At 38.7% G+C, this 26,376-nt stretch overlaps 1 protein-coding gene across 1 annotated transcript in view; it reads left to right on the forward strand.

Moving 5' to 3' along the window:
- ARSB (arylsulfatase B) overlaps positions 1-26,376 on the forward strand; it is a 165,257-nt gene that overhangs the window by 72,271 nt on the left and 66,610 nt on the right. Inside the window, exon 5 of the mRNA XM_032404133.1 lies at positions 3,895-4,138. Coding sequence (XP_032260024.1) covers positions 3,895-4,138 — 244 coding nt within the window. The remainder of the gene's footprint in view (positions 1-3,894; positions 4,139-26,376) is intronic.

The following is a 26,376-nucleotide window of genomic DNA, read 5'->3' on the forward strand; positions in this document are numbered from 1 at the left end:
TGTCCAGGTAGATATTTTCTCCAAAATCTTTTAGTAGGAGAAGATTGAACTTACCAAATCCTCTAGGTGACTTCTAAGACACATATTAACCCTCCAGTTTGCCTTTTAGTTAAAAATTAAAAAAAAAAAAAAAAAAACTAGTCTAAAAGAATCAACCATCAGCAGGCGGGTCCTCTTTTTTAGAGAAGGTGGCATCTTGGTGTTTGAAATCATGTTGTCTATTTATCTGTCACACTTACGTGGCTGGCCCTGTTCAGAGCCAAGTCCGGGCACTGGTGCAAGGCCCTTGGAGACTTTCTTGCTTTTTCTTTCAGGATCCCTGAGTCAGAGTGAGGAGGATGTCTCGGGTAAGCCCAGGTGAGGGAGCAATGAGATAGAAATACACACTGATGTTCAGGGCAGCCTCCCACGGCCAAGCCACAGCCTTATCCTGTTGGGAGTAGTCCTAAAAATGAAAGTTCTTGTCATGGTTCCATCTGAACTTCTATCAGCTGGATGAGGATGAGGCTTCATTGTCATACACTTCATGCATTTGCTTAGATCACTGGCTAACCGATGTTTTTCCATGACTTTTTGACAGTTATTTTTGTTCAGGAAGGAATGATAAAGTGAGATTCACCATCTGTATATGACATTTGTTTTATTTTGACATTTCTTTTCTAGACGGCAAAGTGTTTATAATTAGGTTTTCCCTCTGCCAGAAACATTGCTGCAAAACTATTTCCCTAAAAAAAAAAAAAAATTTTTTTTCAGAGCTTCCTTTACTAGTTGGGAGTCATCTTATTTTGATTTGGAAGTTTTTTCATAAATAAGTCAGTCAGGAAATGAAACGGGAACATTTTCTCTTGAAAATTAATTCTTAGCAAGAACAAAAGTTAACTTTTGCCCAAAAGAAAATTAGGAGAGAGAGTGAAAAGAAATGTGATAGTTCCATTGTCTTTTTAAATTTTCGTTTGTCAGGTTTAAGTGAACAATGAGCTTGCTGTATTCTTACAGCAACTGTGATCAATTTTATGTCCAGCTTCTTGAAATACCCAGGAGGCTGTGCCGGAACTGATGCACGGAGAGCCCAACCGTGGGTCCTGCGGCCCTGCTGCTCAGTGGCAGCCATCAGGCAGGGGCCACCTGTGGAGATGCAGACCCCTGGCAAAGCCAAATTGCCCTCTTCGTGCCGCCGGTTGTGCGTCGGCTCTGTGACAGGGGAGTCCGAGAGAAGAAGTCGCGGCGTGCCTGTCGACAGTGCTTTCTCTCCAGAGTGCTCTGGAAAATGTGACTGATAACAGAGGACAGAATCCCTTCCCATTGCTAATGGGAAACACAGCCCAGTGAACTAGTGGCAAAAACAGTCCTGCTCACTGCATCGGCGCCCTCCCCTCATGAGATGTGGAAGCCCCTTCCAGCCCCGACAGTAGCCACAGTGGCCACGTTCTCCTTCCGGCACAGCGTATTTTCCTTTTTGAGTCATACCTGAAGGGCTGCTCCAAGAGTCAGAGAGCAGACCCAGCCACCCTCCTCCTCCTCATCTCCACACGCATTTCCTCCACCACCGTCTAGTATTTTTGTACTGAGCGCTAGCAAGTACGTGGAACTGAGAGACATTATAGACTATCTCAAAGGAGTGCATCTACTGAAAATGGAGACAACAGGCATCTTCTACAAGCCCTGAGCCAGTATCGTTTATAGCAGTCTAGATAATAGAGCAAAATAATAGTGCTGCTGACTTAGCCATTCTCGACCTCACAGGCAGAGTGTCAACTTCTCTTTCCAGTGTACTCTTGTGTAATCTGAACAGCACCTCCTTTTAAGTTTTGAAATGTTGGCTACGGGTGACTGATACTCTGAAGTATACAGAGTAGGAGGAATCCCCTCTGTCAAAAGGATGGTGGCCTCTTGTTTTGAATATACAGGTTTGTTCTTGTAAAGTAGAAAGTGTATTTAATAAGCAGACTTGGGTGACCGTTTGGTCCTTGACTTTTGGTCAAGAAGAGATGTAGGGTTTAAGGAAAGGTTCTTGTAAGTCTGTGATGGCAAATGATGAGACAGATCATCCCCAACCCATGTGTGGAAGAATTGTCACCTTCATGTAACCTAGCTCCACTCTTCTCCCTCCCTTCGTGAAGCACAGAGAAGAACCAGGCACCTCATGTGCAAAGGATTTGAACAGAAGCCTCCTTGGCAGTAGAGCCTTGAATTTCTTACCCACCGGCAACAAAGGTTCCTCTAAAGGGAAATATCGTCACCTTCTGCTCTATCAAAAGGAAGAGTATACACTTTGCTGAGTCTGTGATTATGGTTTTCATAGGGCAGGGAACCGTTATGTGGCCTGTAGGTATAAAACCCACTGCATACCGGGGACGTCAGGAACACGGCACTCTGGGGACAGAAGGCACCTGGGGAGTCGCGCAGACCTTGTTCGCGTCCTAGCTTTGCCACTTATTAGCTATTTGGACTTTTCAAACTTCTTCTTCTTCTTCTTCTTCTTTTTTTCCTAAAAATGAAACGGTTATGATACTAGACTGAGTTATAAATATTAGCTACCATTTACTGAGCACTGAGGTTATGCCAGGTACCCAGCCAAGCAATGATCATAAACAGTGTCATTTCATTTTCATCATAATACCTGAGCTAGGAATTCTTCTCTCCACATTGAACATAAAGAAACTGAGGTATCGTGTTGCCCTGGGTCACACGGCTAGTGCGCGGTTGGCATCAGGCTTCAATTCCAGGTCTCTCAGACTTCAGATTCTGGGAGAGATACTGTAAACTTAAAGTGGTGGCTGGTGCATAGTAGGTGCTTAACAAATACCAGTTCTTTTTCTTTCCATGTGTTTCCTGTGGCTTTGGTCTTGATTTCTGCATTGGATTTTTACGTACAACATTCTACAGACTCTAGTAGGTCTGTCCTACTGCCCTCCTGTGGTTCATTTGGATAACAGTGGTTTGAAAAAAAGATTTAATTGAGGGGTAATATGTATGCAAATAAGGGTTATTTCAAAAGTGTCTGTGGAGTCCCCTGAGTGTATGGGTGCTTTTGGAGATACCAATGATTCTACAACCTCAGTATACAAGAAATACCACTTTTTTTTTTTTTTTTTTTCCTACAGTCCAACTTAATTTCTAACTGAGTTCCACTCAGCTGGTAAGATACTTAATTTCAGTCACTCTTGTAACTTCACCTCTGGCTTCAACTTCAGTTGTCTTGGAAGAGAAGCTTTCTCTTCCCTGGCACAGTGCATCAGTTGGAGCTTTGTCTTGCCATTCTGTCAAGAAGGGAGGAATTTTTCTTGCAATTACTTTTTCCACTCGACTGGTGTGTTTACAAGAGACATTTAGCCCACTGGAGACATCTTCAACTTTCACACCTAAGAAAGAGTTCACATCACCAGGGAGTAGAAGTTTAATTTAGTTACCAGTGTAAATGTTAGAAAGTTTTTCCAGGTGAGTAAAATAAAAAGTTCCCCAACTTATCAGGAGCTTTAACTCACTGAGTGAAATGTCACTTGAGGGTTCTTTTTGTGGATGGGAAAGGGCTCAGCGTACCTGGATTCTTTCTCCTGTGTCACACAAAATTGCACACATGCATTTGCAACCTAGTCGTTGATTATTAGTACAGGGCTCTATCCCAAGCAGATATCCTCCGGGGACTTGCTTGTTTTTCAGCGACCCTATCCAAGGGGATTTGAAGGTCTCATGTCAGATTGGTGCCACGCTACACTCTGATTATGTCTGTGTAATGGAGGGAGTGTTGGGCGGGAGAGGGGAGGTTGGTACCGAAGGCAGTAAGGAGGGGGCATCTTTTTTAGTTCTTAAGCCCCATTTAAAAGCAACATAGAAGTCGTGTGTTCTTAAATGTGTCTAGCGTTGTCCTCATGCAAAGACCTAATTGTGTTTCAGATAATGGAGGACAGACTTTGGCAGGGGGCAATAACTGGCCCCTTCGAGGAAGAAAATGGAGCCTGTGGGAAGGAGGCATTCGAGGGGTGGGCTTTGTGGCAAGCCCCTTGCTGAAACAGAAGGGTTTGAAGAACCGGGAGCTCATCCACATTTCTGACTGGCTGCCGACACTCGTGAAGCTGGCCGGGGGAAGCACAAATGGCACCAAGCCTCTGGACGGCTTCGATGTGTGGAAAACCATCAGGTACCTGCTCGCCGTCCTTTTTATCCTCCCAGGGCAGAAACTGCAAGAACAGCCTGAAGGGATTGAGGGAAAATGGTAGCTTTTGTGTGAAAATGATAATTCGACTTACAATTAATTATTTTTTTAAAAAAAATAGAAATGTCTTTAGAAATATTGTAATTATATGTATTTTTTAAGTTCTGGATTTGAGATTGTGGCCCTGGGTTTTACGTGAAGAGGAAGATTGTCTTCTGCTGCTCACCCTCTACAGGGGTTTTTTAAGCAAAGAAGCTTCTCAAAGGGGTAGGATAGGGTATTGTTGGCTTCCTGCAGGGGGTCAGGGGACCTGTCCTCTCATCTGCTAGGAGAATGGAGGACCACGCAGGGGATAGAGCTAGAATGTGAGCCAGGGAGTATCTAATGAGCACCCATTATGAACCACCCCCTTTTAGGGGTGGAAGGATTAGGAATGAACAAGACAGGGAGATCCTGGCTTTCATGGAGCTTATATTCTAGTAGAGAAGAGTTGGGGGGGCAGGGGGCAGGGAGAAGAAATAAACAAGTAAATACATAAAGAAGCAAGATGACTTCCAGGAGCAATAAACACTATGAAGGCAATAAAACAGGGTATTGTGATAGAGAGAGCTGGCAGACATTAAGAGAGGTACACTGGGGAGCAGAACCCAGACTCAGCTTTGGATATGGTGGCAGTCCTTGTCCTGTTCAGCTACCATGGTATAGAAGAATGGCACCCAAGGTGGGGAGGTACACACCTTCAAGGGCGCAGGAAGAACACTATAAACTTGTATTTGTATTTAATTTTATTTTATCTTTGTTTAACAGTATGTTTTATAAGGTACATAATGTTTTAGAAGATTAGTACATATATCCAATTGATAAATAAATGTACATATATCGGAGGTTTTGTTTTTACTGATAGAATGGCAGTTGTCTAGTGCAATAGTATTTAACCTTGGTTTGGTGTTACAGAGGGAGAAAAAGTGGCTGACTGTCTAGTCCCTAGTGGCCAGGAGGAGACAACCTCCTCATGCTCTCTTCATCATCCCACTCCAGATGCCCCATCTCAAAAATAGTAGGGTTTCTATTCTTAGGAAATATGCAGTGGAGTAGGAGTAAAGGGTCCTGATAACATGTTAACATATCCTCAAATAGTTCAGAAAAAATTATGTCTATGTATTTCAATTTATATTTCAAACATACACACAATGTGTGTGTGTGTGTGTGTGTGTGTGCGCAGAGAGAAAGAATACATACCAAGTCAAATATTAACAGTAAGATAATCTGGGTAAAGGGCATAGGTGTTCTTTTACTATTTCTTATTTTTGCAACTTTCTTTAAATTTGATATTATTTCCAAATAAAATTTTTTTAAAAGTAGGAGATTCTGGCAACACCGGGGCCCACCTTTCCACAAAGCCAACTGACAGGAATCAAGTAGTTGCTGTCTTCCTTAGATAAAGTATTCCCTCTTCAAATCACGTCTCCACAGCCCCCAAATCCCACCCCAGGCCCACTTCATTCATTTATGTTAGCTCCCTGGTCTGTGTACATTTAGGTTTATAATCCACAGTGTAGTCTGTATCTACCATAATTTAACCAATCCCAAGTGCTAGATATACTGCTTACCTCTAATCTTTATATGATCAGTTTTTATGTAAGCAATATTCAGTATTAAATATAGTAGGGTTTGGGGTGCCTGGGTGGCTCAGACGGTTAAGTGTCCGACTCTTCACCTCAGCTCAGGTCTTGATCTCAGGGTCATGAGTTCAAGCCCTGCATTGGGCTCCACGCTGGCCAGGGAGCCTACTTAAAAATAAAAATAAAAATAAAAATAAAAATAAATAAATAGTAGGGTTTGACATAAGATTGCTTTATGCAAAGGAAGTTTGACAGCTATTAAAGTTTTAATGCTAAAGTTTAAAATCTCCTATGAGCTTAGGAATGGATGAAAGAAGCATTCAGCAGGGCTATTCAGCCTCTCACAAGCATGGAGTCTATTGGTTCCTTTGTAATGAATCTCATCCAGGAGGTGAGACAGGGAAGGTCTTCATCTCCTGATTTGATTAGCTTTGTATCCTTTTTCTTTCAATTATTTTGCAACTCAAAGTTCCCAAGTTTTCTTTAGAGAATTTATCAAATTTAAAAGATCTTTTCTCAAAAAGCAAAATTTAAAACATCAGGAAAGCTCTTCCTTTACCTTTTCCTATTTTCCAACTATTATTTCAGTCCTTCTTATAAATCATACTGTTTGGGGGAAAAATCCTAACCAGCCCCAAACTGTCTCCTATTCTTACCTGAGAAATTGGTTTTTCAGTTTGGATTGAATGACCAGTTTATGATTTGCCATCTAAAGAGAACTCAACCATATCCACGTCATCGAACAGCTAAGCCAAGAAGTAAACAACAAAAGTTTTTCTCTCATTAGTTGTTTTGAAAATTTATACTCATTATTTGCTCATTCATACAAGATGACATTTTTCTTTTTCTTTAAAATATTTCTGCCCCTACTTGTGATCTGTGTTCTGTGGTTACTCTATTTTTATTTAACTTCCCTGAGTGTCAGTAATATATACTCATTGTAGATAATTTGCAAAGTTCAGGCAATAAAAATAATCACCCAAATGTTACCTGGAAACAGCTACCATAAACGTGTCATATTTCCTTAAAATTTTCTTCTTAGCATTTTTTTACTACCTCTTTTTTGCTCCACTTAACACATTATCACTTTTGATCATGTCATTCAAGAAACTCATCGCAAACATTATTTCAATGACTGCATATTCTGTCATATGCCTTGATATACTTAATCATTCCCTTAATATAGATTGATTTTTGCTTTTTTATCATTAACAGTGGGGTAAACAATTTCTTCATAAAATCTCTGTCTATATTTTGGATTTTTCCCATTAGGTAGAAATTATTGAAAATTAAATTATTAAACTAGAGAATGACTTCTACGTATTGATTTATTTTTTTTGAACGTCACTCAGTTTTATTGCATACATTTTTAGTTTTTTTTCTTGTGTTGCTGTGGAACACAGACCTTGAAAAAGTTTGCCTAATTTTGGAGAGTGAAGAAAATAGGTATCAAGTTAAATCTGAGTTCGATTTTGTTAAAATATCTATATATTTCATCATTCAATGGTGAGGCAACAAGTAGCAACCAGAGATGTATATTCAAGGGACATGTTGGGTAGTTTGTGTTCTGTAGTCCAGTCAGACATCGTCTCACACCTTTCTCTCCTCTGACTGACTTATGACTGGTGAATTCATAATGTGAAGAAAAATGGTATAGTTTAATTTCATTTTTCTAGCTTTATTGAGATATAAATGACATAAAACATTTTGTAAACTTAAGGTGTACATCATAAACATTTGATACACATATATACTGGGAAGTGATCCCCACAATAAGGTTAGTTAGCACATTTATCACCTCTCATAGTTATTATTTTTATGTGTGTGGGGAGAACATTTAAGATCTACTCTCTTAATAACTTTCAAGTATATAATACAGTATTGTTAACTACAGTGAGCATGCCGTACAGTACATCCCCAGAACTTACTCACAGCTGGAAGTTTGTACGCTTTGACCAACATCTCCCCATTTCCCCTACCCTCCAGGCCCTGGCAACCACCATTCTACTCTCTGTTTCTAAGACTTCAGCTCCCCCTCCCCTCTGTTTTTTAGATTCCACATATACGAGATATTATACAGAATTTAGAGATGACCATTTTGAAAGCATTTGACAGACATAACATTGTGTTCCAAAAAAGTAGCAATATACTCTTATTCCACTGGTATATGAGAATTCTCATCTCCTCCACAAATTTTCCTTTATATAGCTTTTAAAAACCTCTTTGTTAATATCATAGGCAAAATCATCTCATTTTAACTCAAATTTTTTTTATTAAAGAAATTAATTTTTAAATGTTTTCCATTCCATTTGTATTTTCTCTTTTGAAAATGTTCATGACTTTTTACATTTATTTACTGAAGTTTGTGTTTTCTTGCTGAAATCAGTTTCTCTTTTGCCTTTTTGGTCAGAAGGCTTTTTCTCAGCCTGAAATGCGCTAAATATTTTCTTCTAAGTGTGGTGTTTTGATTTTCTTCCATATAATTCTTGAACTGTTAAGCGATGTTATGTGTGTTATGTGAGGTCAATATCTAAATCAGAGGAGTGAGTTTTCTCCAGGTTTTTGATTCTTAGACCTCTTTGAGACTCTGAAAGCTGTGAATTTACAGAAGGAAAGTACCTAAACATATGCACAAAAGTTTGGAAAGAATTAATTTTTGTGATATTGAACACTGATTATATATTATTTCTATGTGGTTACACATAGAAAAATATGAAAAACATTCTTTATAAACCTGTCTCATAAATTTTTTTTAAGGTTTTTTTTTTATTTATTCATATGAGACAGAGAGATACAGAGAGAGAGCATGAGCAGGGGGAGAGGCAGAGGGAGAGGGAGAAGCAGACTCCCCGCTGAGCCGGGAGCCCAACGTGGGACTCAATCCCGGACCTAGAGATCATGACCTGAGCCAGAGGCAGACGCTCAACCATCTGAGCCACCCAGGCACCCCTGTCTCATAAATTTTTTTTAAAGAAAATCTGTTACTTTATTTTTTTTAAGTTTATGTAATTTTTTTTAGTAATCTCTACACCCAGTGTGAGGCTCGAACTCATGACTCCAGGATCAAGAGTTGCATGCTCTTCGGACTGAGCCAGCCAGGCACCCCTCTCTCATTAATTTTTACAGCAAAAATTAATACCTACTTTATGATAAGAAGGAAATAGAACAAAAATTTCCAAGCAAAGCAAAGCTTGAACTTTAATTCAGCTAATCACTAATTTCACTGTGAAAGCTGTTGCGGTTTGACTTAAAGAAATAAGAGAAAGTTTTGAGTGGTTTTTATATGACAACATATGAGTCATACTTGACATCCAATCAGTTTTGATTTTTGTTTTGTTTTTGTTTTGGTGGCAAAAGTGTAAAATCCTGGCTTGCAAAAGCACATCATAGCAAATGGAGTCAAAACTTTGTAGTACACTTTGCCAAACGAGGGTAGGCTTAAGTTGAGAAACAATTGAGTTCTGTTGGAATTATTTCCTCTGTCCCCAACTCCCTGAGGCTGTTATCTTTCGCAAAGTCTAAGCTTTTGATATTTGTCCACATCACCAAATTTTGGATGATATATCCATATTTTAATCTTAAGATTATATTGATTACGAGTAACCTTTAAAAGTTTGGCACATGTTTGCTTCTGCCTGCAAAGAAATTGGAAAAGGTTTGGGCACCCTTAACTCCAGATTGGGGAAAAGTCTCTCTTCAGTGTTAGAAGGATACTGAACTCCTGGTGACCCATCTCTTATAGAACAGGAGCTTTCCATTCTCGATCAGCCTACATAATATTGACTGCAGGGGGCACCTGGGTGGCTCAGGCGTTAAGCGTCTGCCTTCGGCTCAGGTCATGATCCCAGGGTCCGGGGATCGAGCCCCGCATCGGGCTCCCTGCTCAGTGGGAAGCCTGCTTCTCCCTCTCCCACTCCCCCTGCTTGTGTTCTCTCTCTTGCTGTCTCTCTCTGTCAAATAAATAAATAAAATCTTTAAAAAAAAAAAAAAAAAGAATATTGACTGCAGGGCTTTAGCAAGAGATACAGCCAAAAATATTGTCCAAGTATGCTAAACTACAAGAGAGAGGGCTTTCCTTTTCTGATTGAAAAAAAAGTAAAATTTCTGCCCAAAGTTTTAATTAAGCATTTCAAGACTTTGCTCTGGAAATCCAGCACATTTCTGTTTAGTAAGTGGAGAACTACTCTCCTTCTGCCCCTATTTCTTGACGAAAGACCCTGAAAAATGACTCAGCCCCTCTGGCCTTGAAGTTGATGCTTCTCACAGCATTAGGCAGGCTGTTATTCGTTATGAGTGGTGCAACATTTGGCACCCATCACTGCTGATAGAGAAAGCATCCAGTCACATTGACATCTGGAGCTTCTTTTTCCAAAACAGCAAAAACAAATGGACAGCCAAATGTCAGAGACACTTGATCTGTGCCCAGGGTTCTGGAACTTTCTTCTAGTCAGTTATTTACTTGGAATGCCAGTCTCAAGATAATGCTAATTTGTGAGAATTTCAAAAGGGTCTCATGAAATAGGAATCCCAGTAATAGAGTTGGCTGTGCTGTGAGCATCAGAGGTTTCTGCTAGTTGCATAGTTATCAGTTCCTCTTAGACCTGCTTCCAGATATTAAAATTTTAGAAGAATTAGCAGTTCTGGAGAGGGTGACATTATTTGCAGCACGAGCTCCTTCAGCCGCTTCAGTTTCTCTTCTGTCCCAAACCACAGTGCATGTTATCGTTTGTGGGGACACAGCTTCTCTAAGTTCTTTCCAGTTCTGTATGGTTTTTCTGCTTTTCAACTTGGTAAGCAGCCTGTAGGTTGTTTTAAGACATTTCAAAGGATCATTGTCTTACAATATCTCCTGCTTCTTTTTTTTTTTTTAACTATTTTATATTTTATTACACTTAAATAAAACAAAAGCAGAACCCTGATCATAATGGCAGGTATCATTTTTATTTCTCATTAATGGGAAACTCTTCTTGATGTTATAACATGATAATAGTGACAATCAAATATTATCTGATGATGTAAAATATCTTAAAAAGTTAATAACTTAAAACTTGGGGCACCTGGGTAACTTAGTCAGTTAAGCGTCTGCCCTCAGGTCAGGTCATGATCCCGGGGTCCTGGGATCGAGCCGAGCCCCGTGTCAGGCTCCCTGCTCTACGGGGAGCCTGCTTCTCCTTCTCCCTCTCCTCCCTCCCCTTGTGCTTGCACTCTCTCTCTCAAATAAATAAATAAATAAAAGCCAACAACAACAACAACAGCAACAAAAACTTAAAACATCCCCCTGCTATGGGTTAAATTTCAGGAGGAAAACTGAAGGGAAAATAAGTCACTTTTAACCCCACTTTCAGAGATACCAAGGCCAGTGAAACACGATGGTCAATGAGCCAAAGGTTAAGAACCTCTGAACTAAGATAATACTTTATTCCAAGTATTACCAAGACCACCCACACTGATTATTGAATAATTATTATTGAATAATATTTACATTGTTATTATTATTGAATAAATTTTCTGTTTACACTGAATTGTAGGACCACTTTAATTATGTTTTAAGTTCTTATTACTGCTGTCTTCTGTCTTGGTGCCATCTGGTTTAGTCCACGACTTCGCTGTTCTCATGTTAACACTTCACTGTTGTAATGTGTAATCTGTTGTAAATATACATTTTAGAGTGTGTTTAAATACCTGGTAGAAATAATTACCCACGTCTCCATTCTATTTTCTTTGCAAAATTTTCTTGACTAGTCCCACTTTTTAAATTATTTTCTGGGCTCTAGAATTATTTTGTTAAATTAAAAAAAAAAAGCTCTTTTTTTTTTTTTCCTAAAGAGAGAGAGAGGAGGGGAAGCAGGGGAGGCAGCAGAGGGAGAGGGAGAAGCAGGCTCTCTGCTGAGCAGGGAGCCCGATGCGGGGCTCGATCCCAGGACCCCGGGATCATGACCTGAGCCGAAGGCAGACGCTTAACAGACTGAGCCACCCAGGCACCCCTCAAAAAAAAAAAAGCTTTTTATAAATTAGGTTGAATGAGATTAAACCTGAAAGTTAATTTGGGAAGAATGGAGATATCCAGTCTTTTTATCTGGACACTTAAAGTTGCCCTCAGCTTGCTGATGCTCTTTTCATTTTTTTTTTTTTTAACATTACTTTTTCCTCTGTATTTCATTTTGGATAGATTCTATTGCTGTGCCTGCAGTCTTATTATTTTTTTTCTCAATGCCTAATCTTCCATTAATTCTCTTCAGTATATTTTTCATCTCACCCTTTGTAGGTTTTCACTTCTAGAGGTTCATTCGGGTCTTTTTTATATCCTCCATGTCTCTAGGTAACTTTATGAACATACAGAATACAGTTAAAATAACTTTTTTATTGTTGTTAAAGATTTTTTTATTCATTTGAGAGAGAGAGAGCGCGTGTGCGTGAGAGACTGAGAGCATGAGCAGGGGGAGGGGCAGAGGGAGGGAGAGGGAGAAGCAGGCTCCCCACTGAGTAGTGAACCTGACGTGGGGCTCGATCCTAGGACCCCAGGATCATGTCCTGAGCCGAAGGCAGACGCTGAACACACTGAGCCACCCAGGCGCCCCTAAAATAACTTTTAATGACTCCTGCTAATTCCAACATCCATGTCAGTTCTGGGTTGGTTGTGACTGAATAATTATTCTCTTCACTATGGGTCACGTTTTCATGACTTTTAATCTTTGATTTGATGCCAGACATTGTGCATTTTATCTTGTTAGGTGCTAGATATTTATATATTGTTATAAATCTTCTTGCTTTGTTCTGAGATGTAGTGACTTAGAAATAGTTTGATTCTTCTGGGTATTGCATTGTAATTTATTAGGCAGGTCCAGGCCTGTGCTCAGGCTAGGGCTAAGTTTTCTCCATTCCTGAGTCAGAACCTCCCAGTAATCAACCCAGTACCCTGTGAATCTGGCTGGAGGGAGCATGTGCTGGTTCCAACTCTGTGTGAATGCTGGGCACTGTTCCTTTTCATCTTTTCAGGTGGTTCTTTCCCCAGTTTGAGGTAGTTCCCTCACATATATCTGATCAGTGCTCAGCTCTGAGAATCTCTTTCTGTGCAGCTTTCTCTACTCTGGTACTCTGTCCTATGAACCTTAGGTCCCTTGGTCTGTCTGGACCCTCAGCTCTGCCTCCTCAACTCAGGGAGTCCACTGGGCTATGCCTCAGTTTCCCTTCTCTGCACCAGGGCCTGGAAACCCTCTCAAGGTGACTTCAAGCTAGGTTAATGATAAGATTCACCTCCTCTGTTTCCTACTTCCAGGGATCGCTGTCCTTTGCCTGATATTCCCTGTTTTGACAAGTGTTGTTTCATATATTCTGTTTTTCTTCAGGTTGTTTTAGGTAGGAGGTTAAATCCACCCTGCATGCTACTCCATCTTGGCTGGAGGAAGAAATACTCAAAGAAAATTTTATTATGCCTTTACTTTCTTGATCAATATTTTCCTGCTTATTTTCCACTTTCAAGTGCTTGTTAATTTAATCTGGGATCATAGACCCAGCTTTCTAAACATAATCTTATAAATCTTATAACTCTTCTTTTCAAAAAGTTCTTTCTTCTGTATTCAACTTTGTAATCACATATGAGAAAGTATATATGTTGATCTGTATGTTTAATTATCTTTAATGTTACCAACACTCCTTTTATTAAAAAGCTTTGCCATTCTTCAGTTCCTAATTTTAATTAATCTTTCAGTTGGTTGCTTCATATTTTAAAGCAGTTTTCAGTAGAGGTACATAAATGATGAGGGTTTTGTTTTTTTGTTTTTTTGTTTTTTTAAAGATTTTATTTATTTATTTGAGAGAGAGAGAATGAGAGACAGAGAGCATGAGAGGGAGGAGGGTCAGAGGGAGAAGCAGACTCCCTGCCGAGCAGGGAGCCCGATGCGGGACTCGATCCCAAGACTCCAGGATCATGACCTGAGCCGAAGGCAGTCGCTTAACCAACTGAGCCACCCAGGCGCCCCAGAGGGTTTTGTTTTTTTTAAAGATTTTATTTATTTGAGAGAGAGAAAGAGGGAGAGAGTGTGGGGGGAGGAGCAGAGGGAGAGGGACAAGCAGACCCCATGCTAAACCCAGAGCCTGATGCGGGACTCAGTCTCAGGGCCCTGAGATCATGACCTGAACCAAAACCAAGAGTCGGGTGCTTAACTGACTGAGCCACCCAGGCTTGAGGGTTTTTTTTTAAATACTTCCATATGAAAGAATATCTGTTACCTTCAAACATAAATAATAACCTGACAATTCTTGCCAAATCTCTTCTCCTCAAGATTCTATACACATTGCTTTATTGTCTTCTGGTAAGAACCATTACAGCAAGGGTTTGCCTGCAAACAAAAAGAAAACTGAGATTCTAATCTTGGTATCTGACAAGGTAGAATTTATGTCGAAATTGGTGGACGACATAACAGTGGGGATGGCGCAAATGATTCCTTCTTTGACCTAAGTATTTAGAAGTGTGTTATTTAATTTACAAATATGTTAGGTTTTCTGTAGTTATTGATTTTTAGTTTAATTCTGTTGTGGTCAGAGGACATACTTTGTATTATTGAGTCTGTTTAAATCTGACCTTGGCTCTACATATGATCTTTCTTGGTGTCTGTACCACGTGAACTTGAAAAGAATGCATATTCTGTAGTTCTGAGGTATAGTGTTAGGTTTTTCTTGGTGATCCAGTCAGAAAATATTTTGTTTTAGTAGGTGAGTTTATGTATATTGCCATGACTGGTATTTTTATTCCTAGCTTTGTCGTATTGTTTTATGTTATATTTACTCTTATCTTTGACCTTTGATTTTTTTGTTCTTTTAATATTTAGAATGATTTATATGCTATTCTAGTGTTCACCTTTATCCTAATACCTTTACAGACGGTCCCTGATTTATGATTTTTTGACTCTGTGATGGTGCGAAAGTGATACACATTCAGTAGAAACCATACTTCCAAGTTTGACTTTTGATCTTTTCCCGGGCTAGTAATATGCGGTATGATGCTCTCTTGTGATGCTGGACAGCAAGCCACAGCTCCTAGTCAGCCATGCGATCATGAGGGTAAACAACCAATATGCTGATAGCCGTTCTGCTTTTCACTTGCAGTACAGTATTTATTAAATTATATGAGGTATTTAACACTTTATTGTACAATAGGCTTGTGTTAGATGATCTACCCAACAGTAGCCTAATATGAGTATTCTGAGCACATTTGAGATGAGCTAGGCTATGATGTTCCATAGGTTGGGTGTATTAAATGTATTTTCACCTTATTATATTTTCAATTTAAAATGGGTTTATTGGGACATATTCCCATTACAAGTCAAGGAGGATCTGTATATAATTCTCTTAGTCTTCCTTTTTTACTTAGGTTCTACTATTTGGTTTGTTAGCCTCAAATGGCATCTTTGACTCCTACTTATTACCCATAAGGAAATTAAGTAGTGTATTTAACTCAACCCTTTCACGTGTCTCTTCCAGTCTTATTCTTAGTTGTATTATTTCTACCTGGTCAGAGCATATAATATATAGAATACTGTTCTATCCTCATTCACAATTTTGTTTTAGTCTTAGATCTACATTACTATATTCCATGCTAACCACTTCTGAATTTCTAAAATGTTCTCAATTATCTCTTAGTTGGAGGAATTAATTCTTTAAGAGATTTCTCAGGATTCTTTGAATTCTTGAGTATTTAGTAAAGGATTTTCTACAACCTTGATAATTGAAAAACAGTTCAACTGATACAAAATCCTTGTCTCATACTTTCTTTCCTTGAATTTCTTGAAAATATTACTCCACTTTTATTTGTTTTTTTATGATGCTGTTGATACATTTAATGTCAACATGATTTTATTTTTTTCAAGTAACTTGGTCTTTTTGCCTGGAGGCTCAGAAGATTTGTATTATTATTATGATTTAAAGTCTAAGACTTTTACTAGCTCTGTCTCAAAGGGGACCATGTATATTCTTAGATATACAGTGAGTTCTTTCAATCTGTATATTCAGATCTTTTATTTCAGAGACTTTTGAATTATAGTTTCAAATATATTTCACTCCTGCGTTTCTTCTTCAGGGACTGCAATTATAAATATTATTGAATTTACATATCCTTTGCTTCTCTCTGATCCTTTTTCTTTATTCTGAATTATTTTCTCTCTTTTCATTTTTATTCTCTATATGCCTCATATACTTTTAGTGATATATACTATCCCTTTATTTCTGAGATTTTGTCTTTTCTTTGTTTCTTTCCTTAGTTCAGTGTTAGAGTTTTAAATTTTTTGATTCAGGGCTTTTTTTTTATATTGGCAATCGCTGATTTAATTATATTTACTTTATGTTGATACAGTTTTCTTCTGCATTGTGGTGCTTTTTTTTTTTTTTTTCCATAATAGGGGCAATGTTTTCATTTGCCAAAAGTTTTGAATTCTCATCTCCTATTTTTTAAACTCCTATGGTAACTTTATTTAGATACTGGGTTCTTTTTGTTGTTCACGATTTCATATGTCAGCTTTTCCTGGACCTGTAATAGCAGGCAATCTATGGGGGCGGACTTTTGATAGTTTGATTCAATTCTTAGTTCAAGAACACCTTCTTCTACTGCTATAGTGAAGTGCCCTTTTAAAAATAAATGTTGCCTCTATCTTTCTGGTCTGCCTTCTTGTGATTCTGATACTAGGTTGTTTCAGTAGGACCCTGATCTTTTGTGTCTTCCTTTTTTTCCCCTTTACCATTCACTTTCCAAAAGACACCTGTTCTTCAGCTGCTCCTGTCAGAATTGGTGCCACCTGAGACCACCACTCTTGTCCTGCACACTGTCCAAGCCCTCCCTTTGGTCTCCTCCGGGGACAGTCCTCTGATCCACTTAATATCAGACCTGTATCTCAACCTTTTATCCCTCAGGGTGGGGCCCTCTTTTTCTGGGGTTATTTTACCAAGTGCAATCTGAGTCCTTCCCCTCCTGGGCCCCCTCACCCTCTTTAGCATGAGGCCAGCCTGACTCTGCCCTAGTTGACACTCACACTGACTCTTTAGGTCTCAGATGATCATTTCCTCACAGCCACCCAGGTTTTAAATACGGTCAGTCTCCCACTTATGTTGTAGGCTTAGGCATTGGGTGATTTTCTTTTCTTTCCTTTTCCTTTTTTTTTTTTTTTTTAAGATTTTATTTATTAATTTGAGAGAGAGAGAGAAGGAGCAGGAGAAAAGCAGAAAGAGAGAGAGAGAAGCAGACTCCTCACTGAGCAAGGAGCCCAATGTGGGGCTCGATCCCAGGACCCTGGGATCATGACCTGAGCCGAAGGCAGACGCTTAACCGACTGAGTCACCCAGGCGCCCCAACTTTCTTTCATTTTCCATATGGTTTCTAAGGAGAATATGTAGAGAGATTAAAATTTAGATGGCCATCTTTATTCTCTGGAAATCTGGAAACTCACATGTTCTTAGGCTCTTTCTCCAGTTTAAGAAAAACAGCCCTAGGGTGTTATATGCAACTGATGAATCACTACATTCTACCCCTGAAACTAATGATACAGTATATGTCAACCGAATTGAATTTAAATAAAAAATTAAAAAAAAAGAAAAACAGCCCTAGAAATTATAAAGAAGCATTATAAGTGTGGTTGATGAAATAAGGATGGTAGGGAATTCTAACCAGTAGCCCTGCATTCAAAGACCGCCAACTGAATATATATGTGTTTTTAAGTTAAAGCAAAATATTTAAGGAATGGTGTGTTATTTTTTTTGATTCTCTACTTTACCAACCTTTTTTATAAAACAGCTTCTACTCTGGGGTGCCTGGGTGACTCAGTTGGTGAAGTGTCTGCCTTTGGCTCAGATCATGATCCCGGGGTCCTGGGATCGAGTCCCTGCATCAGGATCCCTGCCTAGTGGGGGGTCTGCTTCTCCCTCTCCCTCTGCCCCTCCCCCACACTGTGCACTGTCTCTCTCTCTCAAATAAATAAATATAATCTTAAAAAAAAGAAAAAGAGCTTCTACCCTAAGTCCACAGTACATAGCACTCTAGGTGTTGGTTCAGATTTGGGGTTTTTTTTTGGTGAGGTGACTTCCCATGCAAGGATACTAGATGTTATGCCTCGTTTCTTCTGTTTCCTCTCATGTAGTCTAGTGTTTGCTGCCTGGGTGGACACAGGGAGTGATGTAACTGGGAGTGAGGGAGGAAAAATGTGATGGGCTAGTTCTGAAGACGGTTCATGGGAGATCATTGCCCATTTTTTCTTTAGTGTGATCTCTGAGTCCTATAGCTAGAGGTAGACAAAGCGAATCCATCTTTTTTCTGTTTTCTTTGGGATCAGATTTTGATTCTTACGGTAGAATCCAAGAATATGTTGTAATCTCTTCAGCATTGGCATTAGTGAAAATCCCCTGGAGACTTTGGCATCTGGTCTTCTCTTTAGTTTCCAGTGCTTTTGCCAGTTTTCATTTTTTTGTAATTCTTTATGGCTATTATCATGGAAATTGTAAGAAAGTCATATTAGGCCCTGCTGGTTTGGCTTGATACTAACCCAGAAGTCCCCCCAATTATTTTTCAGTAATGAATAGGAAAAGACTATATTTAGGGGAGTGATTCAGTTATTCTTAATAATATTACTTCTTTCTTAAGTAGCCTACTTTAAAAATTTAGTAAGATTTCTTAATTAAAATGTCCGTGAAAATAATCTTTCCATATAAAACTCTATATCAAATGAATTTAAGTTATATATTTCCTCACCAAATTTAGTCAAAATCTTATAATTCCCATGCCTAAACTCTTTATTCATGGTTGTGTTTGCAAGTTAAAATGGCTTTTCAAGGAGCATGGGATTTACACACCTTATATCACTGGGCCCACATAACGAGGAAAAGAAGTCCCACCAGGAATTTCACTAGTACCGTTGACCCTTGAACAACACAGGTTTGAACTGCATGGGTCCACTTATACATAGATTTTTTTAATATACAGTGCAGCACAGTAAATGTATTTTCCTTACGACTTTCTTAATAACATTTCTTTTTTCTAGTTTACTTGATTGTAAGAATACAGTTTATGATACACATAACATACAAAATATGTGTTAATCGACTGTTTATGTTATCTGTAAGGGTTCTGGTCAATAGTAAGCTATTAATAGTTAGGTTTGGGGGAAGTCAAAACTTGTACTTGGATTCTTGACTGCCCAGGGGGTCAGCACCCCTAACCCTTACATTGTTCAAGGGTCAACTGTATAATGGCTACAAAATGTGAACTCTGTGGTTAGATCTGGTTCAAATCTTACCTTCTCCATTTGTTATTTGTGTGGCCTTGGGCAAGTTACTTAAGAGTTGCAAGCATCAGTTCCATCATGTGTAAAATGTGACATCAGCAGTACCTACCTCATAGGCACTTATGTGAGGATTTAGTGAAAGAATATGTATAAAACACCCAGCACAGTGCCTGGAACACAGTCATGACTCAGGAGCTAGAGGTGAAGATGGTAACAGTGATGACGATGCTCACAAAGAGGTAAAAGGATGGACATTACTCTGGGTGTGTTTTGAATTTTTTAATAAGTAACTTTTTTTTTTTTCAAAATTTCTTCTCAGGAAATATCATCATGGCTATTTCCGTTTCTAAAAATTTGACACTGCTTTTCAGGGTGTGTCTTTTTATGACAGATGGTCAGCAGCTAGTGGTAAAATGAATATGGAGTGTAATAGCATTTCATTTATTTATGGGAAATATTTTACTGCCCCACCCTTCAACTAGTTGGAAAATGAAAGTCAAAAACTGGAAACTCTATTTATAAATGGACAGTGCTGTGATCTCAGTGTCTGAAACTGTGGACTTTTAGAAAATATTTATAGCATATTGGAAACTGTCACTGATCAGTGTCTTCTTGCCCTGTTATTTTTAAAGCTAATCCAGAGAATATGAAATTTGAGGTAAATTAAAATTGAATACTAAAATGTCATCAAAGATAATTAACTTGGGATGCCTGGGTGGCTCAGTCAGTTAAGCGTCTGCCTGCAGCTCAGGTCATGATCCCAGGGTCCTGGGATGGAGCCCCGCATCGGGCTCCCTGCTCAGCGGGGAGCCTGCTTCTCCCTCTGCCTGCCACTCTCCCTGCTTGTGCTCTGTCTCTCTCTCTCTCTTTGATGAATAAGTAAATCTTTTAAAAGAGATAATTAGCTATATACCATTTTATATAAGTTTTTAAGAGAAGAAGATGGAGAAAAGGATTCTCTCTCTCGTTAATAGAGGAATTTGAAGTTAATAGAAATATTTGGTAATGGAGTCTTGAAAATAAGCTGAATGAATGGAAACATAAGACATTCAAGGAGATACGGAGGCCATGTCTGCATCTTACTAAGGAGACAATTTAGCATAGTGGTTAGAAGTGAAGAATTCAGGAGTCAATCAGAAACTCTGCCAGAGTTTCAAACCCAATTCCATCCCCTGCTCAACCACATGATCTTGCAAGTCACTTAACCACTCTGCGCTAGGTTGTCTCTCTATCGTAGTGTCAAGGATTCAATATGATAATACATGTGAAGCATTTAAAATGATATGTGGCACATAATAAATGCTCTATAAATGCCTGGCCAAAACCAAGAAACCCCCAAATAACTCCAGTTTGGTTGTTATGGATATGGATGAAACATGTCCATTTCACTGGTTTAGAGATGGGTCTCTGTCATTAAGTGGTCAATGTGAACAACATATTATAGTTCTTTTTCTTTACATAATTCTTTGTCTACTCACTGCCATAGTCATTCAGGTAAGCTGGAGTGGGTAGTGAGCATCGTGCAGTAAGGATCCTTGAACAGTCCCATAGGTGCCCACCTTAAGAAGCTAATTAGAGAGTGCTGCTTTGTTCCTATCACTCTGGAGGCCGAACATTTGCCATAGTAAAAACCCACACTACCTTGCCATAATAAAACAAGGTCATTGCATGAACTTGTGTGATTATTGGGAAAATCATTTCCCATGAACATCATCAATCATCATTCAGAGATTTAAATTTCACAAATGGAATCCACAGTCTAATGAAGATAGTGTTGCTCGTACAGCAAACCATACCATATGCTTAATCTGAAAAATAGGGAAAATCCCTAGACAGCAGATGACACTGTATCTTTTTTATATGCTGTTCATGATGAGTAGACTGTGTGACTTAGCTGTATTTGACACTGACACATTTCTAAAACGAGACTCTCACATGGGAGGGAATATTGTAACATGTCTTAGAAATTAAAGTTATAACTACACCAGTATATTTCATGAGGGGAATTCTTGCCAGCAGGAAGAATGGATGGGAATATTAATGTTTCCTTGTATCTACATATTATTCTTATATCTGTGTCTCAGGTTATAGTCTTGTAATTGTGGTTATATTATTTCCATGTCTGTAGAATCAGAATCCACATTTTGTAATAAATGGTATTCTTGTTTTTAAGCTACCAGCTTATTCAGCACTTATATCCCAAGCTTTATGTATGTGTGCTTTATGTATGTTGCCTCATTTAATTCCCCTAACAACTCTGTAAGTGGATACTTTTATCCACATTCTGCTGGTGAAGAAAAAAGGGTCTAGTTTATATAACCTTGTGGACTTGAGATGCAGACCCTGAAAGGCTGGGCCCTTAAAGACAATGCCGGACTGCATGTGAGAGAGTGAGGCCTTCAGAACTAGTCGGGAGGAGGACCATAAATTACCAAAACAGTTAACAGTGTCCACTTTCTAGTACTTGGTTGTATGGAAATAAAACTTTGGAAGAGTATAATGTACAAGTAATCATGAAATGCTGCAATATTTGTAGCATTACCTGTAAATGCATAGATATGTACAGAAGATAGAAGCTAACGCATGTTATAATATAGCAATAATCAGTCCCATAAGCATTTATGAGTTTGATGAAGCCACTGTTTATTTGTAAGATTGTGATCACACAGTTGATGTTGCTGAAAACTGTCATGAATATGCAAAGTACTTTTTTTTTTCCATCTCACTTCGGTACACTTAGCTTTGAGGAAGAAATTGTGTCATATGCAAAAAGAGATGTGTTCAAAATACTTATATCCCTATACAGGGGCAAATTAAAGGGACTGATTGTAGGAAGTTATCAATGGTTTTCTTAAGATACTTTCTGAGGAACTAGGACTTCCTTTCAAGGGGAAGCCATTATCATTATACATGGGCTTATTATATAAGTGTCCTAGAAGCTAGTCACCAATCTTTTCCTCTGTAGAAGAAAACCAAGAATTTAGAACATATAATCAAATGTATTGACTTCATATAACAAGGCTCAAGATTAGTGATTCTCACCCTGAGCTGTGTGTTAGAATCAGCTGCATTTGTGACAAGGGTACCAAGATAGTTCAATTGGGAAAGCATAATCTTCTCAATAAATGGTACTGGAATAACTGGATATTCAATGCAAAAGAATGAAATTGGATCCCTACCTCACAGCATACACAAAAATTTACTTAAAATGGATCAGAGACCTCAGGCATCTGGGTAGCTCAGTTGGGTGGGCGGTTGACTCTTGGTTTCGGTTTCGGTCATGATCTCGGGGTCCTGGGATTGAGCCCCAAGTCAGGCTCCATGCTCAGTGGGGAGTCTACTTCAAGATTCTCTCTCTCCCCCTCTGCCCCTCCCCCTGCTTGCTCTCTCTCTCTCTCTAAAATAAATAAATCTTTTTTAAAAAATGGATCAGAGACCTCAATGTAAGAGCTAAAACTATAACAATCTTAAAAGAAAATGTAGGAGTAAATCTTTGTGACTCTGGATTAAGCAGTGGTTTTGTAGATAAAATACCAAAAGCAACAAAGGAAAAATAGCTAAGTTGTATCGCATCAAAATTTTAAACTTTTGTTCTGCAAGTGATACTATAAAGAAAGCAAAAAGACAAGCCAGATAATTAGAGAAAATATTAACAAATCATGCATCTGATATGGGAGTTGCATCCAGAATATATCCAGAATATATGCAACCCAATTATAAAAAGACAAATAGCTCAAATAAAAAATGAGCAATATCTGAATAGATATTTCTCCAAAGAAACTATACAAATAGTAGATTTTCATATGAAGATGAAAATGTAAGTCAAAACCACAGTGAGATACCACTTCATACCAACTAAGATGGCTATAATCAAGAAGACAGCCATTAACAAGTGATGATGAAGATGTGGAGAAAACGTAATGCTAAGTGAAAGAAGCCATCAAAAAAGACCACATATTCTATGATCCCATTTTTTTTTTCTTTTAAGATTTTATTTACTTACTTGAGAGAGAGAGAGAGAGTGAATGAGAGAGAGAATAGGAGCAGGGGCAGAGGGAGAGGGAGAAGCAGACACCCTGCTGAGTCGATCCCAGGATCCTGAGATCATGACCTGAGCCGAAGGCAGATGCTTAACTGCTTAAAGGACTGAACCACCCAGGCACCCCTCTATGATTCCATTTATATGAATATATAGAATAGGCAAGTCTGTAGGAACACTATAGATTAGTGATTGCCTTGGGCTGCAAGGAGCGTAGGGAGAGACAAACTGAAGGGTAGCTGCTAATGGGTACACAATTTTTATTTAACAGGGGAGAAAAATAATGTAAAATTAGATTGTGTTGATGGTTGTACAACTCTGTGTATATACTAAAAATATTTAACTGTACACTTTAAGTGGGTTGATTGTATGATTTATAAATTGTATTTTAATAAAGCTAATTTTAAGGAAATCAGCATGGGTACTTTTATAAATCTATGTGCCCAGGCTGAAGCGCATGTCGGTGAGATCCAAGCATCAGTATTTTTTAAAGCTCCCCACGTGACTGCATTGTGTAGCCAAGGTCAAGACTCATTGCTCCAGAAGCAGGTCTAAACTACATGAGTTTCTAATTTAGGAAACTCCAAAAGAGTTGCAGTCCCTTGTTAGAGGACTCCAGGAGCCTTCCTCCAATCTTGCTACTCAAAGTGTGGTCCTCAGAGCGGCAGCAACAGTACTTCCTGGGAACCTGTTGGAAATGCAGATTCCAGGGGCGCCTGGGTGGCTCAGTCGGTTAAGCGTCTGCCTTCGGTTCAGGTCATGATCCCAGAGTCCTGAGATTGAGTCCCACATCAGGCTCCCTGCTCAGCTGAGATTCTGCTTCTCCCTCTCCCTCTGCCCCTCGCCCACTCTCTCTCTCTGAAAATAAATAAATAAATAAAATATTTTTAAAATCTTAAATTTTTCTTGATTACAATAATAATATATGCTAGTTGTAGAGATCAAAAGTCCTCAATAACCTCACCCCACCCATCTGTCCACTCCAGTTAAGTTTGGTGTATATTTTTCCATATTTCCATAATTACTTCACATGTTGGTATGCATCTTTTAAAAAATCCACCCAGAGATATTTCTAAAATCCATCATTTTCCAAAAGGCTAGCCCCAGGGAATTGGTACATGGGCTAATCTGGGGTTTTATTTGTATTTTGAGGTGAAGTAACCCAAGATTTATGGTATTTTATTCAGTTCCCTAAATGTACATTTGGTTTCCTTGATTTATTTAATAACTTGGAGTGACCACCCAGGTGCCCTAATGCTCCTAATGGAGTGACTAAGGATGTTTGGTCATTGTTTTAATTACTAATCACATACTGTGTCTTCTTGCCTCATATAAGTAACAACATCCTTATCAAAATATTCTGATTACTACATTTTAAAAAGTAGTGTCACAACATACTTAAGAGAACTGGTTGTTTTTTGTTTTGTTTTTGTTGTTGTTCCTGTTTACATCATGGTGATTCTACCTCTGAAGATTTTTCCTAGCAAATGATCCATCACCAGGATTACTCACAGACTCCAGTGTTCAAAATGTCATCTCTTTAAGTTTCCTTATTTTGAAATATCTGTAGCTCTTCTGAATAATGCAAAAAATATGAATGAATGAATAACATAACAGAGAAACTCTTTCTAAAAGTTATTAGAAAAAGATCCTTTATTTAACTGTGCCTAATGCTTTGGGGTATCCCAGTGAACTATGCCTTTAAAGACAAGTGGTTATGTACTAATATCTTGGCCCTGAAATTTTTGGGTCTTCTTTTGAATTGAATGAAAATTCATTCAACAAAACAAAATTGTTTTGTTTTTCTGTAGTCCAGAAAAATTCTATCTTTATTTTCAAGTTACCTTAAAACTTTAACATGTAAATTCTACTTAGCTAAATCTGAATTTCATCAGTAGTATTAACTTCTGAACAATATGAAGACTTTATAAAATGCATTCATTCTGATTTCCCCTCCTGACTTAACTTGCTATTATTATCATCCAGATTTTAACTCCATTTGCATTAAACCCACAAATTAGGCATCATCATCATCATCATCATCATCATCATCATCATCCTGTTTAGATTTTCTCACATTCACCATTTTGTTTGCTAATCATCCCTTCTTGCATTCAGAGCTTCTGGAATCAAACCCTAGTTCCTGTCATTTTGGACTGGTTGGCAGTCTCCAGGACAATCAGATAGTTAGTTGCCTCAAGAGGAAAATGAGAAGAGTCCTGGGAAATATGACCCCTCTCCCCAACAATGCTGCCTCCTGTGCCCCCAGAACTAGAGACATCCTTGTGTATTTCCTCCTACCCTCTAATTAGCGTTTTATGGAATAGAGAAGAACAAGAAAATCTGATAGGATACTAAAGTTAAATACATTCAATTTGAAAAGCTGTCATGTTTTTCTGAGATCATATTCTTCCTACCCTTTTTGCTATTAAAATCATCTTTATTTTAGGGGCGCCTGGGTGGCTAAGTTGGTTAAGCATCTGACTCTTGATTTCGGCTCAGGTCATGATCTCAGGATTGTGAGATGGAGCCCTGAGTCTGCCTCTGCTGGGCATGGAGCCTGCTTAAGATTCTCTCTCTCCCTCTGTGCCCTGCCCCCCACCTTAAAAAAAATCTTTATTTTATAATATAATGGTGATGGTAATTGAAGTTTGGGTTTTTTTTAATTAATTTTGTTTTAAAATTTTTTTACTTGGCAAATACAACATTGCCAATCACAACCCATATTTTTTGAAATTTTATGGATCTTGAAATCCCAAGCCACTGCTGTAGACAGCTACCCGTGATTTTGAGTGTGGATATTGGGTGACCTGAAAATACGCCCTCTTGGTTACATCGGGGACCTTAGTGGTTTTTCAGGTGTATACAAATCCTACAGTGTTAACAGTACTTTGCAACCTTTTATTGGGTTATCAAGCAGTCCTTAGTACTCCCAACAATTGAAATCATTTTTTACATAAGGCTGAGTCTATACTAGCAAAATGTCTTGGGTACATCATGCACACCCCGCATATATCTGGTGATGTTAATGTTCTCATTTTTTTTTTTGAAGATTTTATTTATTTGAGAGAGAGAGAGAGTGAGCGGGAGGGAGAGGGAGTGAGAAACTGAAGGAGACTCCACGCTGAGTGCAGAGCCCAATGTGGGGCTTGATTCCATGACCTCAAGATCATGACCTGAGCCAAAACCAGGAGTCGGACGCTTAACCGACTGAGACACCCAGGTGCCCTAATGCTCCCAGTGTTTTAAGAACACCATTTTGAGAGTCACATGATCTAAAATTTGGCCAATAACTTTGTC

This window comes from Phoca vitulina, unplaced genomic scaffold (assembly GCF_004348235.1).
Source record: "Phoca vitulina isolate PV1807 unplaced genomic scaffold, GSC_HSeal_1.0 scaffold6, whole genome shotgun sequence".
NCBI lineage: Eukaryota > Metazoa > Chordata > Mammalia > Carnivora > Phocidae > Phoca > Phoca vitulina.